Genomic DNA, 15,739 nt, shown 5'->3' with positions numbered 1-15,739 from the left:
GTTAATTTATTTAGTATGATGTTACCAAATTCAGCTGAAGCAGGAGCTAAAGAAATTTGAGTTTAAGGTCAATTCTAGACAGCTAAAAATTTGGATCGTTACTATTAATGGCTAATGTGTTTCCATCTTTATTATTAGTCTGAATGTAAGAGAGTTTTGTCAAACTCAGGGCATGGTTTAGCTTCCTCTTAAGAATCTGTAGTTAAAAATTATAGTAAAACTGATTAGGAAGACACTTTGGCCACAAATGTTATACTATTATTTGCATTAAGCCAGTTTTTCAGAGCACTGTAGTACTGCATATCAGAAGTAAACTGTTATCCTATAATATTTTAAATTTCTGTTTCCTTTCAATTTATCTTAGAGTCTGGCGGAAAGAAGGGTGGTGGTAAAAAGAAGGGCTCCTCCTTCCAGACAGTATCTGCTGTCTTCAGGGTATGTATATAAATAAATGATTACAAACACTGTATAAAGCAGTTACTCTGGTCAGAGTCAATTACATTAACCAATGAAGATAGCAGGCTTATTGTTTTAAATTAATGAATTTTAATAAAACCAAAGTTTGCATTTGAAATAAGGACTCTGTTTTCTATTTGTTGAACTACAGGAAAACTTGAACAAGTTGATGACTAACTTGAGAAGCACTCATCCTCACTTTGTCCGTTGTCTGATTCCCAATGAAACCAAAACACCAGGTAATTATGCATATTCTAAAACTATTCTAAAACAGAGTACTAGTGGAGTTATTTGAGTGGTGTAAGTAAACTGCAATTACTGCATCAAAACATCTGCTTAGTTAATCAGTTTTAAAAAATAGAAAACGGCTGCATTTGGCAACTCAGCATTGAAAATTTAACAGTACACTGCAAATTTAGACAAATGTGCCCAGCACAGCAAAGATAAGCAGACACACCACATCTTACAATGTAACTTTTAATACCAATAAAGAATCAAATGCAAATAATTAATCTAGGGAGAGTGTCACAGTAGTAATTAATGACAAGCGACACTGTTAATGACACTGCTGCATACTGAGTATTCGGTATCCTAAGGGTAGCCATGCACCACATTTGATCTTAGCCAAAAGGTTATATTTGGGCATCACCAGACACTCTCTGCATCCCAAGCCTGTCTGCCCACAACAGAAAAGTAAGTCAAGATAAAGTTTTATTTAATTAGTGGAGTTATTAAAAAGATAAGAAATATATTTTTTTAAAATAACTCCAGTGTATGATAAAAATAATCACTACTTGACCATCTGTGATCGGGATATATCTATTTTTGGAAAAATGTAAAACTGTGCTTGGTTATAGGAAAATGCATAATCATTGATGGCCAACTATGGGCTATTTATATATCAAATGTATATGCATGCAAGTGTATACAGAGAGATGTTCATGCCAAACTATAAACCAGCTGTACTTAGTAAAGGGTATATGTTTATCTTACACTTTGATTTGTTGTTTTAGGTGTAATGGACAATGAGCTCTTACTGCATCAGCTGAGATGTAATGGTGTACTAGAAGGTATCAGGATTTGCAGGAAAGGATTTCCAAGCAGAATCATCTATGCTGATTTCAAACAAAGGTTTGTAATAATTATCATTGTTTTAAATTACCACAATTTTACACAAAACATCTGCAGAACAAAAGATATTTTATGTGAGGCCATAATATGAAACAGTTTAAATAATATGCAATACACGATATTTTCCCAAGAAACTCATAAAGCATTTCAGTCCTTTTTTAATTCACCTACTATAAATCAGTAATTGGAATTAGAAAATATACTGGGGAACTTCTGTATATTTTCTAATTCCAATTATTGATTTATAGTAGGTGAATTTAAAAAGGACTGAAATGCTTTATGAGTTTCTTGGGAAAATATTGTGGAACTTCTTTACTGCGGTGGTGGTGCTGCGGTAGCGTTGTCGCCTCATAGTAAGACGCTGTTCGGTTCGATTCTCAGCTAGAGTGTCTTCTGTGTGGAGACATGCGTGAATGGGCGTACCTTCATTGAAGGTTGTGCATCAGAGCTGGCAACTTGGTATGTAAAAATCTACTGCCAATCATTAGCGGACCGGAGTTCCGCTGTGGCGACCCCTAACCGGGAAAAAGCCGAAAGACACAAACAAACTGGGGAACTTTTGTCTTAATTATTGTGCAAAATTATTATGTTTAAAGACGGAACTGAAATAGTTGCATTACTGTTAACGCAATTTGATTATAATATTCCATAAGTATTAACTCAAATTAAATATACTAAAACAGATACAGGGTTCTGAATGCAAGTGCCATTCCTGAGGGTCAGTTCATTGACAGTAAGAAGGCATCAGAAAAACTTCTGGGATCCATTGATGTAGATCATACCCAGTACAGATTTGGACACACTAAGGTAAGAACCTCCACATTTCTTAAGAAGACAACATATTTTAATAGATTTTTGTACATAGCAGTTGTATATTTTAATTATAGAGGTGGAAGCTTTTTTACCTTGTAGTTGAACCTTTAGTAGATTTGGTATTCCATTTCTTATCTTCACACCACTGAACTTCTGCTTTAATTCTGCTGTTTGAGGTTCATTGTAATATAAGGCTAAAACAGACATCCATGTATTATTGCTCCTTATAATATAGGTATTCTTCAAAGCTGGTCTTTTGGGTACCCTTGAGGAAATGCGAGATGAGAAACTTGCAATGCTTATCACTCGTACACAAGCCATCTGTCGTGGTTATGTAATGAGAATTGAATTTAAGAAGATGATGGAAAGGAGGTACGTGATAGAGCAGTATTTAGCCTGGCTTACACAAAGTCCAATTGAAGCATATATTAAATAATGACTGTGTTGCTTTCTTAACAGGGAATCCATTTTTACCATCCAGTATAACATCAGATCATTCATGAATGTCAAGACCTGGCCATGGATGCAGCTGTACTTCAAAATAAAGCCTTTGCTGAAGAGTGCAGAGTCTGAGAAAGAAATGGCCAACATGAAGGAAGAGTTTGAAAAGACCAAGGCCGAACTGGCAAAGTCAGAGGCCAGAAGAAAGGAACTAGAAGAGAAAATGATTGCCCTCTCACAGGAGAAGAATGACCTTCAACTATCTGTTCAGTCGGTAAGCAAATCAGAACTTCTTATTACAACTAAAAATAAGGTTAATGTGTTCTGAGAACAATTTAAATAAAAATATTCTATAAATAACTTTAACAGGAAACTGAGGCCCTAGCAGATGCAGAAGAAAGATGTGATGGACTCATCAAGAGTAAGATTCAGCTTGAAGCCAAAGTCAAAGAGCTGAATGAAAGGCTGGAAGATGAGGAGGAATCAAATGCTGAGTTAACAGCCAAAAAAAGGAAACTGGAGGATGAGTGCTCAGAGCTTAAGAAAGACATTGATGACTTAGAACTTACTCTGGCAAAGGTTGAGAAGTAGAAACATGCCACTGAGAATAAGGTATATTATATGTTAGAAACTTGTAGGGATACTCATTTGCTGTATTTTGTTTTCACTTCTAGATATTTTAAAATAGGAGAATCACATACTTTTCTATCTAAATTAGGTAAAAAAATCTGACAGACGAACTAGCAAGCCTTGATGAAGGCATTGCTAAGTTAAATAAGGAGAAGAAGGCCCTTCAGGAGGCTCACCAGCAGACTCTTGATGACCTCCAGGCTGAAGAAGACAAAGTCAACACTCTGACAAAGGCCAAGACAAAGCTTGAACAACAAGTTGATGATGTAAGTATGCTCTAGCAAAACAGGAAATATAATCAGACTGTGTTCTTAATAGAATGGTTAAATGAGTGCTTATTTCTATGTGCAGCTTGAAGGTTCCCTGGAGCAAGAGAAAAAATTACGCATGGATCTTGAAAGAGCCAAGAGAAAGCTAGAAGGAGATTTAAAACTATCACAAGAAACTGTTCTGGATCTTGAAAATGACAAGCAACAAGCAGAAGAAAAGCTAAAAAAGTTAGTAATGAGACTTTCTACCTTTAGCAACAAACTGAATGCATTATGCATTTGGATTGTGTTAATTTTTCACTTGTGAATTTTTCTTATAGGAAAGACTTTGAGCTTAGCCAGCTGCAGAGCAAAATAGAGGATGAACAAGCTATGGGGTCACAACTGCAGAAAAAAATCAAAGAGCTGCAGGTATATTTTTCTTCTACCAGTGAATAAATGTATGTAATTATATATGTATAATTTTTATTTACCAGGCTAGACCATTGATCCATATGGGAAAATTGCAAGATCAGCCCAGGAAAAGTGCAAGATAAACAAGCAGTGTGTAGATACAATCAGCTGTTTCCATAGGTTATAAAGATATAACATGGATATATATATATATATATATATATATATATATATATATATATATATATATATATATATATGTAAAGTTAGTATCAAGTAACCACAATATATTCACATTGTACTGATGACAACTGTCTTTGCTGGTTATAAACAACAGTCACTGGTATGTAGCAGGAATGCAGTACATAGTGAGGAAACTACAAAAATGAGGGAGAAGAAAGCAGGCTGAGGATGAAGTACGGACATTTAATGTGAAGAATATAAAGTGTCAAAAATTAAATGCATGGCAGAGAAGTAGCCAATATGGATTAACTGGTAACATTGCTTTGGGTGTCAAATATTGTATAATATGACCTGAAATAAAGGAGATGGGAACTGCTGCTTTGAGTAGATGAGGCCTAAGGTGAGACCTTAATTTGGTGTAGGAGGTTAGTCCCCTAAGGTATGCGGATAGTGAGTCCCATAGTGTAGCACCTTGAGCAGAAAAGCTGTGCAAACTGTGCAGTGAAGGCAGGTTCTGGGTGTATGCAACAATAGTCCTGAATGTGTCTCATTTCTCAGATTATAGGATGGACACATCAGTAGAAATTTTGCAGCTATGGAGGGGAAGCTTTCAAAATGTAAAAACATCCTTTGCTATGTAGCCATTTAGCATTCCTGATTGTTAGGCAGTGATATTCACACTGAGGGGGCATGGTTACAAACTGGCAGATTTCGGTGCTAAGAGTATGTATTGTTTTAATGTTTTTATGTAAGACTGCTAGAATTGTAGTCTTTAGTGCTTTGAGAGTGCTGCAATTAGTGGTAGATTGAAATGCAGACTTATCAGACCACATTTTTATTTTGAGGTAAACTGTAAAAGAGTTAATCTTAATTTTTAATTTCAGGCACGTATTGAAGAGCTTGAAGAAGAAATTGAAGCCGAACGTGCTTCCAGAGCAAAAATAGAAAAGCAGAGGGCTGACCTTGCCAGGGAACTTGAAGAAATCAGTGAAAGACTTGAAGAAGCTGGTGGTGCAACTGCTGCCCTGGCTGCTTGTATTGAGCTGATTGAGAAGGTGAGTGATGCTTTCATCTGAAATATTTTTATTTAGAAAATTTTAATTTCCAAATTTTTAACAGTAATATTCTGTTTTCTAGCCTATGGGCATTTTCTCCATCCTTGAAGAGGAGTGCATGTTCCCCAAGGCCACAGACACTTCCTTCAAGAACAAGCTCTATGAACAGCATCTTGGAAAGTCCAACAACTTCCAGAAGCCCAAACCTGCCAAAGGAAAGGCTGAAGCTCACTTCTCACTGGTGCACTATGCTGGCACTGTAGATTACAACATCACTGGATGGCTGGAGAAGAATAAGGACCCACTGAATGAAACCGTTGTGGGGCTCTACCAGAAATCTTCCCTGAAACTGGTTGCCTTCCTCTTTGCAGCCTATGGGGGTGCAGAAGGTAATTATACTGGCCTGACAAGGAAACAAAGACTAGTATTATGCCAGTTACTGATATACAACAAATGTAATATTCTGACGTACTCTTTAGTACTCCATGTGGCAGATAGCATAGTGGATTAGGGCTACAAGCCATTATTGAGATTCATCCTATAGCCTAGGGTTCATTCCCTCAGCCTCCACTTGTCTACTGCGTGCCTCTGATGAACACAAAGACGTTGCAAAGTAAAATAGATCTCACAACAGCAACACGGCCATGACCAAACTTCTTCAGCAAACCAAGACAGCTGTAAGATGGTAAAAGGCAGCCAAAAAACATTCACAGTAAGAAACTGTTTGCTAAATGTTAAAATACACAAAGGAACTAGAATCATGTCCACTAATATAAAAACTTTTAATCGATCTAAGCTCTTTCATCTTGATCAGACTTCCTCAGAGATATTAAAACACTTAAACTACAAGTCATTATATACAAGCTTTTATCCAATAAAAATGCTGCATTCATCAAGAAAAAAAATTCAAACTTTTAAAGCTTCTAAAAGCAAAAAACTAAAAACAAAAGCCTCTATTTAATGCATAAATACTATTGCATCAAAACGTAACACTTAACAAACAGTTATTGGCACAGTGGTTAAGGTATTCACCTCACAGAAATAAGGTGCAGTGTTTGGTGGTGGTTGTGTGACTGTTCTATGTCTCTGATGAAGTCAATTAACCAGACAGTGCTTCCAAGCTATGACCAAAATATGTCCCTATGGATCAGTCCACTACTCCAATAAACAACCAAATACAATAAAAATAATATTCTGATAACGTGACAGAGAACCTTCTTGTATTAACATTGACATCCAGAATCAGGCTACAGTAGGGAGACATCAATGCTATACACACACACACACACACACACACACACACACACACACACACACACACACACACACACACACACACACACAAAACAGAGTTTCTTTACTATAGTTGCACCAGAAAACACATTTCAGCACATACTTGAAAGTAGAGCTACATGTACACAATAGATTGTATCATATACTTATGTGTTTGACAGTATAAACAAAATATCTTGTATCATGTTTCAAATATATAAAATGTACATGACTGGAAAAATACTGCTAATTATTTGTTGCACAGTGCTTTGTGTCTCATGTGTCACCATCACAAAATCAGCAGAGATACAAGTGTGTTACTCTTGGCCTTGCAGTATAGCAGATAGCACTAAGCATTAGAGCTGCTAATGAGAGTCATGCTATAGTCCCGAGTTTGGGCCATTCCACTGCCATTATGAAGCTAAACAAGGTCATTTAATCTGAACAGTGCTCCTCGGTCAATCCTGGAAACAAACACTTGTATGTAATTGATCTTTACCACTTAACAGTTCAGTTAATTTATTTAGTATGATGTTACCAAATTCAGCTGAAGCAGGAGCTAAAGAAATTTGAGTTTAAGGTCAATTCTAGACAGCTAAAAATTTGGATCGTTACTATTAATGGCTAATGTGTTTCCATCTTTATTATTAGTCTGAATGTAAGAGAGTTTTGTCAAACTCAGGGCATGGTTTAGCTTCCTCTTAAGAATCTGTAGTTAACAATTATAGTAAAACTGATTAGGAAGACACTTTGGCCACAAATGTTATACTATTATTTGCATTAAGCCAGTTTTGCAGAGCACTGTAGTACTGCATATCAGAAGTAAACTGTTACCCTATAATATTTTAAATTTCTGTTTCCTTTCAATTTATCTTAGAGTCTGGCGGAAAGAAGGGTGGTGGTAAAAAGAAGGGCTCCTCCTTCCAGACAGTATCTGCTGTCTTCAGGGTATGTATATAAATAAATGATTACAAACACTGTATAAAGCAGTTACTCTGGTCAGAGTCAATTACATTAACCAATGAAGATAGCAGGCTTATGGTTTTAAATTAATGAATTTTAATAAAACCAAAGTTTGCATTTGAAATAAGGACTCTGTTTTCTATTTGTTGAACTACAGGAAAACTTGAACAAGCTGATGACTAACTTGAGAAGCACTCATCCTCACTTTGTCCGTTGTCTGATTCCCAATGAAACCAAAACACCAGGTAATTATGCATATTCTACAACTATTCTAAAACAGAGTACTAGTGGAATTATTTGAATGTTGTAAGTAAACTGCAATTACTGCATCAAAACATCTGCTTAGCTAATCAGTTTTAAAAAAATAGAAAACGGCTGCATTTGGCAACTCAGCATTGAAAATTTAACAGTACACTGCAAATTTAGACAAATGTGCCCAGCACAGCAAAGATAAGCAGACACACCACATCTTACAATGTAACTTTTAATACCAATAAAGAATCAAATGCAAATAATTAATCTAGGGAGAGTGTCACAGTAGTAATTAATGACAAGCGACACTGTTAATGACACTGCTGCATACTGAGTATTCGGTATCCTAAGGGTAGCCATGCACCACATTTGATCTTAGCCAAAAGGTTATATTTGGGCATCACCAGACACGCTCTGCATCCCAAGCCTGTCTGCCCACAACAGAAAAGTAAGTCAAGATAAAGTTTATTTAATTAGTGGAGTTATTAAAAAGATAAGAAATATATTTTTTTAAAATAACTCCAGTGTATGATAAAAATAATCACTACTTGACCATCTGTGATCGGGATATATCTATTTTTGGAAAAATGTAAAACTGTGATTGGTTATAGGAAATTGCATAATCATTGATGGCCAACTATGGGCTATTTATATATCAAATGTATATGCATGCAAGTGTATACAGAGAGATGTTCATGCCAAACTATAAACCAGCTGTACTTAGTAAAGGGTATATGTTTATCTTATACTTTGATTTGTTGTTTTAGGTGTAATGGACAATGAGCTCTTATTGCATCAGCTGAGATGTAATGGTGTACTAGAAGGTATCAGGATTTGCAGGAAAGGATTTCCAAGCAGAATCATCTATGCTGATTTCAAACAAAGGTTTGTAATAATTATCATTGTTTTAAATTACCACAATTTTACACAAAACATCTGCAGAACAAAAGATATTTTATGTGAGGCCATAATATGAAACAGTTTAAATAATATGCAATACACAATATTTTCCCAAGAAACTCATAAAGCATTTCAGTCCTTTTTTAATTCACCTACTATAAATCAGTAATTGGAATTAGAAAATATACTGGGGAACTTCTGTATATTTTCTAATTCCAATTACTGATTTATAGTAGGTGAATTTAAAAAGGACTGAAATGCTTTATGAGTTTCTTGGGAAAATATTGTGGAACTTCTTTACTGCGGTGGTGGTGCTGCGGTAGCGTTGTCGCCTCATAGTAAGACGCTGTTCGGTTCGATTCTCAGCTAGAGTGTCTTCTGTGTGGAGACATGCGTGAATGGGCGTACCTTCATTGAAGGTTGTGCATCAGAGCTGGCAACTTGGTATGTAAAAATCTACTGCCAATCATTAGCGGACCGGAGTTCCGCTGTGGCGACCCCTAACCGGGAAAAAGCCGAAAGACACAAACAAACTGGGGAACTTTTGTCTTAATTATTGTGCAAAATTATTATGTTTAAAGATGGAACTGAAATAGTTGCATTACTGTTAACGCAATTTGATTATAATATTCCATATGTATTAACTCAAATTAAATATACTAAAACAGATACAGGGTTCTGAATGCAAGTGCCATTCCTGAGGGTCAGTTCATTGACAGTAAGAAGGCATCAGAAAAACTTCTGGGATCCATTGATGTAGATCATACCCAGTACAGATTTGGACACACTAAGGTAAGAACCTCCACATTTCTTAAGAACACAACATATTTTAATAGATTTTTGTACATAGCAGTTGTATATTTTAATTATAGAGGTGGAAGCTTTTTTACCTTGTAGTTGAACCTTTAGTAGATTTGGTATTCCATTTCTTATGTTCACACCACTGAACTTCTACTTTAATTCTACTGTTTGAGGTTCATTGTAATATAAGGCTAAAACAGACATCCATGTGTTATTGCTCCTTACAATGTAGGTATTCTTCAAAGCTGGTCTTTTGGGTACCCTTGAGGAAATGCGAGATGAGAAACTTGCAATGCTTATCACTGCATACAAGCCATCTGTCGTGGTTATGTAATGAGACTTGAATTTAAGAAGATGATGGAAAGGAGGTATGTGATAGAGCAGTATTTAACCTGACTCACACAAAGTCCAATTGAAGCATATATTAAATAATGACTGTGTTGCTTTCTTAACAGGGAATCCATTTTACCATCCAGTATAACATCAGATCATTCATGAATGTCAAGACCTGGCCATGGATGCAGTTGTACTTCAAAATAAAGCCTTTGCTGAAGAGTGCAGAGTCTGAGAAAGAAATGGCCAACATGAAGGAAGAGTTTGAAAAGACCAAGGCCGAACTGGCAAAGTCAGAGGCCAGAAGAAAGGAACTAGAAGAGAAAATGATTGCCCTCTCACAGGAGAAGAATGACCTTCAACTATCTGTTCAGTCGGTAAGCAAATCAGAACTTCTTATTACAACTAAAAATAAGGTTAATGTGTTCTAAGAACAATTTAAATAAAAATATTCTATAAATAACTTTAACAGGAAACTGAGGCCCTAGCAGATGCAGAAGAAAGATGTGATGGACTCATCAAGAGTAAGATTCAGCTTGAAGCCAAAGTTAAAGAGTTGAATGAAAGGCTGGAAGATGAGGAGGAATCAAATGCTGAGTTAACAGCCAAAAAAAGGAAACTGGAGGATGAGTGCTCAGAGCTTAAGAAAGACATTGATGACTTAGAACTTACTCTGGCAAAGGTTGAGAAGGAGAAACATGCCACTGAAAATAAGGTATATATTAGAAACTTGTAGGGATACTCATTTGCTGTATTTTGTTTTCTCTTCTAGATATTTTAAAATAGGAGAATCACATATTTTTCTATCAAAATTAGGTAAAAAACCTGACAGAAGAACTAGCAAGCCTTGATGAAGGCATTGCTAAGTTAAATAAGGAGAAGAAGGCCCTTCAGGAGGCTCACCAGCAGACTCTTGATGACCTCCAGGCTGAAGAAGACAAAGTCAACACTCTGACAAAGGCCAAGACAAAGCTTGAACAACAAGTTGATGATGTAAGTATGCTCTAGCAAAACAGGAAATATAATCAGACTGTGTTCTTAATAGAATGGTTAAATGAGTGCTTATTTCTATGTGCAGCTTGAAGGTTCCCTGGAGCAAGAGAAAAAATTACGCATGGATCTTGAAAGAGCCAAGAGAAAGCTAGAAGGAGATTTAAAACTATCACAAGAAACTGTTCTGGATCTTGAAAATGACAAGCAACAAGCAGAAGAAAAGCTAAAAAAGTTAGTAATGAGGCTTTCTACCTTTAGCAACAAACTGAATGCATTATGCATTTGGATTGTGTTAATTTTTCACATGTGAATTTTTCTTATAGGAAAGACTTTGAGCTTAGCCAGCTGCAGAGCAAAATAGAGGATGAACAAGCTATGGGGTCACAACTGCAGAAAAAAATCAAAGAGCTGCAGGTATATTTTTCTTCTACCAGTGAATAAATGTATGTAATTATATATTTATGATTTTTATTTACCAGGCTAGAGCATTGATCCATATGGAAAAATTGCAAGATCAGCCCAGGAAAAGTGCAAGATAAACAAGCAGTGTGTAGATACAATCAGCTGTTTCCACAGGTTATAAAGATATAACATGGATATATATATATATATATATATATATATATATGTATATGTAAAGTTAGTATCAAGTAACCAAAATATATTCACATTGTACTGATGACAACTGTCTTTGCTGGTTATAAACAACAGTCACTGGTATGTAGCAGGAATGCAGCACATAGTGAGGAAACTACAAAAATGGGGGAGAAGAAAGCAGGCTGAGGATGAAGTACGGACATTTAATGTGAAGAATATAAAGTGTCAAAAATTAAATGCATGGCAGAGAAGTAGCCAATATGGATTAACTGGTAACATTGCTTTGGGAGTCAAATATTGTATAATATGACCTGAAATAAAGGAGATGGGAACTGCTGCTTTGAGTAGATGAGGCCTAAGGTGAGACCTTAATTTGGAGTAGGAGGTTAGTCCCCTAAGGTTTGCAGATAGTGAGTCCCATAGTGTAGCACCTTGAGCAGAAAAGCTGTGCAGTGAAGGCAGGTTCTGGGTGTATGCAACAATAGTCCTGAATGTGTCTCATTTCTCAGATTATAGGATGGACACATCAGTAGAAATTTTGCAGCTATGGAGGGGAAGCTTTCAAAATGTAAAAACATAAAGAGCTGTCCTTTGCTATGTAGCCATTTAGCATTCCTGATTGTTAGGCAGTGATATTCACACTGAGGGGGCATGGTTACAAACTGGCAGATTTCGGTGCTAAGAGTATGTATTGTTTTAATGTTTTTATGTAAGACTGCTAGAATTGTAGTCTTTAGTGCTTTGAGAGTGCTGCAATTAGTGGTAGATTGAAATGCAGACTTATCAGACCACATTTTTATTTTGAGGTAAACTGTAAAAGAGTTAATCTTAATTTTTAATTTCAGGCACGTATTGAAGAGCTTGAAGAAGAAATTGAAGCCGAACGTGCTTCCAGAGCAAAAATAGAAAAGCAGAGGGCTGACCTTGCCAGAGAACTTGAAGAAATCAGTGAAAGACTTGAAGAAGCTGGTGGTGCAACTTCTGCCCAGATTGAGATGAACAAGAAACGTGAAGCAGAGTTTCAGAAACTGCGTCGTGACCTAGAAGAAGCCACACTGCAACACGAAGCCACATCTGCTGCTCTCCGTAAGAAGCAGGCTGATACTGTAGCAGAGCTTGGGGAACAGATTGATAACCTGCAACGTGTGAAGCAAAAACTGGAGAAGGAAAAAAGTGAACTGAAGATGGAAATTGACGATCTTGCCAGCAACATGGAATCTGTCTCAAAATCAAAGGTCTGTTCTATAAAAGAAAATAAATATGTATAAGTTAAGAATTCCAAAACAAATTATTTCATGAACTTATATTTCTTACTGTGAATTGCAGGCAAATCTTGAAAAACTTGCTCGATCACTGGAAGATCAACTCAGTGAGGTTAAGTCAAAGGATGATGAGCATGTGCGCCTTATTAGCGATTTAACTGCCCAGAAAGCAAGACTGCAAACAGAAACAGGTACTGAATTACCGCTTACTATACTAAATATACAAAGAAAATAGAAACAAATAATATTATGTAAATATCCTTACATTAAAAAGACTGTTGTAGGATAAACTGTATTTAAGTAACTGCTTTTATAAAAAAAAAATTTTTCAGGTGAATTTGCACGCCAGCTAGAAGAGAAGGAAGCCCTGGTTTCACAGCTAACAAGGGGTAAACAAGCTTTTACTCAACAGACTGAGGAACTGAAGAGGCATCTGGAAGAAGAAGTTAAGGTAAAATATGGGACATGATTAATAATATCCAGTGAGTATAGGACTCCAGGGACTTTGAAAATATATTATAAAATGCCCTTATCAAATTAATGTAGAGTATAAACCTTAAAATTAAGATTGGTGCTTCCTTCCACATTAAGAAGTTTTTCAGAAGGCACATAACTTAAGTACATTGTTCTCTAATCCTCAGAATAATAAGTCTGTGTCAATGTCAAACAAATTGAAATTAAAATAGGTGAGGTTCAGAATTAGAACCCTAGATGGATAGCTCAGAATAATTAGTCTCTAATAAAGAAATTTAAATAAAGGGTGGTGCTCAGAGAAAGAACCCTAGATGAATAACTGAGCATGTGTATGATGTTCCATTCTTTCCATGATGACATAAACAGTTTATAACAAAACACTTTTATATTTTTGTTTTCATTATAGGCAAAGAATGCTTTGGCTCATGCCTTGCAGTCTGCCCGTCATGACTGTGACCTACTTCGTGAACAGTTTGAGGAAGAACAGGAAGCCAAAGCTGAACTTCAGAGATCCATGTCCAAAGCCAATACCGAGGTTTCACAGTGGCGAACCAAATATGAAACAGATGCTATCCAGCGCACAGAAGAGCTTGAAGAGGCAAAGTAAGTCATATTTAATTTAAACATTCATTTTTGTTTTAGGTCAGCTTGTCAAACTAAATATGGGTGAATCACATTTTACTAAGGATATTCCAAAAAAGCCAACAACTTGTTGGAATACACACGGAAAATCAACACTTTAATACAAAATAGTAAAAATATAAAACATGTGAGCACTTTCACAGAGTCATCTCTGCTTCCTCAGACATACTACAGTAACTGCTGCTCTTGTTTAAATAATGATGCATCTAGATCATATCCAATCAGTTAACAGCATCTTGATTGAATAAATAACCTGGACTAAATAGTAAGGTTTCACTGAAACCTTTTCTTAGGAACAGGGCTTTGAAACATTGATTATTATGTTTGGTCACATCTTCTAATATTTGTACATATATTTTACGGTTTTACCACTATCTAATTTTATACAGCATGTTTTTACAGTTTTTTTACATATATTTTAGTTCACTATTTATATGATTTATTGTTTATATAGTGTTTGTATAGTGTATGCCTTTAACTTTTATTTATTCAATCAAGATGCTAAGTGATTGGATATGACCTTGATGTATCATTATTTAAACAAGAGCAGCAGTTACTGTAGTATGTCTGAGGAAGCAGAGAGGACTCTGTGAAAACGCTCACATGTTTTATATTTTTACTATTTTGTATTAAAGTGTTGTTTTGCTGTGTGTATTCCAATGAGTTGTTGGCTTTTTTGGAATATTATACTTTTATCGTTGGTTACTTTATCCAGATTCAGGGGATCTGTGTTTGATAGTTTTACTAAGGATACACTGGACTACAAAAATGACAGATGTGAATAACAGTAAGCTAAATGCACTACAGTAAAGAGATTAACATTATGATACAGGCAGTAAGCTCACTTGCACCACCAGACTAGAAATATACTAAATCTCATGTTATCCCACCCTAGAAAAAGGACAGGTATTGGATTTTGTCCTTTTTCTAAGAGTACAATAATTCACTTAGCATATTTTAAGCACAGAGACGTAGGGAAAAAAGGCATCTATATCATATGATCGACAGCTTAGGTTGCCGAATGCTTAAACATCAACACCTAAGCGTCGAAACCTTACAATATCGAACAGCCACATATGCAAATTCTTTTCTCGGGAAAGAATTTGCTAGGCCGTCCGTAAACAAAATAAACAAGAAAACCCAAACATAGTGGGGGGGCTTTGCCCCCCACACCCCTCCAACTAAATATACCAACTCCAAGATCGTTCTACATTGGTGAAAGGGCAAATCCCCGATAACGGTCAAACGACTTTTTCTCAAGAAAAGAATTTGCATATGTGGCCGTTCGCTTTTCTATGCATGCGACACTTAGGTGTCGATATTTAAGCATTTGACAATGTAAGCTGTCAATTATGTAATAGGAACCCAGGGAAAAAAGACCCTTACATAAGGACACTTACAGTGACCACTATGTAAAACAGATAATATGTTTAGCAGTAATGTTGTTGGTTTACTTGAAGTAACTCTTTTTCAGGCATCAATATTCACTGACTTTTCCTTTGAACTTACATTTTTAATAAATTGTTTTCAGAGATTTGCACTTCAGGGTAACAGCTCTTTGAGAAGATAAAGTACAAGCATTAATATGATATATATTAGGAATAATTTCATAACATTTACATTATGCAATTTAAGGAAAAAGCTTGCTCAGCGTCTGCAGGAAGCTGAGGAACAAATTGAGGCTGTGAACTCCAAATGCGCTTCCTTAGAAAAGACCAAGCAGAGACTTCAGGCTGAAGTTGAAGATCTGATGATCGACGTTGAGAGATCAAACTCTGCAGCTGCAGCTCTTGACAAAAAGCAGAGAAACTTTGACAAGGTAAATTATAGTACTTGTTAATGGTATTTTACTTGTCTGAACATACCTGGTATAGCTTAC

The 15,739-nt window shown here is 35.9% G+C and overlaps 1 protein-coding gene across 1 annotated transcript in view; it reads left to right on the top strand.

Annotated features, from left to right (window-relative positions):
- Positions 1–15,739, top strand: part of LOC122809095 (myosin-1B-like) — a 38,767-nt gene that overhangs the window by 9,374 nt on the left and 13,654 nt on the right. Inside the window, exons 15-29 of the mRNA XM_044080323.1 lie at positions 365–435; positions 608–695; positions 1,470–1,587; positions 2,271–2,394; positions 2,636–2,772; positions 2,860–3,115; positions 10,365–10,607; positions 10,709–10,885; positions 10,971–11,116; positions 11,209–11,299; positions 12,328–12,717; positions 12,809–12,935; positions 13,077–13,195; positions 13,625–13,821; positions 15,496–15,679. Coding sequence (XP_043936258.1) covers positions 365–435; positions 608–695; positions 1,470–1,587; positions 2,271–2,394; positions 2,636–2,772; positions 2,860–3,115; positions 10,365–10,607; positions 10,709–10,885; positions 10,971–11,116; positions 11,209–11,299; positions 12,328–12,717; positions 12,809–12,935; positions 13,077–13,195; positions 13,625–13,821; positions 15,496–15,679 — 2,468 coding nt within the window. The remainder of the gene's footprint in view (positions 1–364; positions 436–607; positions 696–1,469; positions 1,588–2,270; positions 2,395–2,635; positions 2,773–2,859; positions 3,116–10,364; positions 10,608–10,708; positions 10,886–10,970; positions 11,117–11,208; positions 11,300–12,327; positions 12,718–12,808; positions 12,936–13,076; positions 13,196–13,624; positions 13,822–15,495; positions 15,680–15,739) is intronic.

Source organism: Protopterus annectens, chromosome 8.part0 (assembly GCF_019279795.1).
Source record: "Protopterus annectens isolate FY-2018-M chromosome 8.part0, PAN1.0, whole genome shotgun sequence".
NCBI classification, from domain to species: domain Eukaryota; kingdom Metazoa; phylum Chordata; order Ceratodontiformes; family Protopteridae; genus Protopterus; species Protopterus annectens.
The sequence above is the reverse complement of the archived record's forward strand: the minus strand, read 5'-3'. Positions and strand labels throughout refer to the sequence as shown.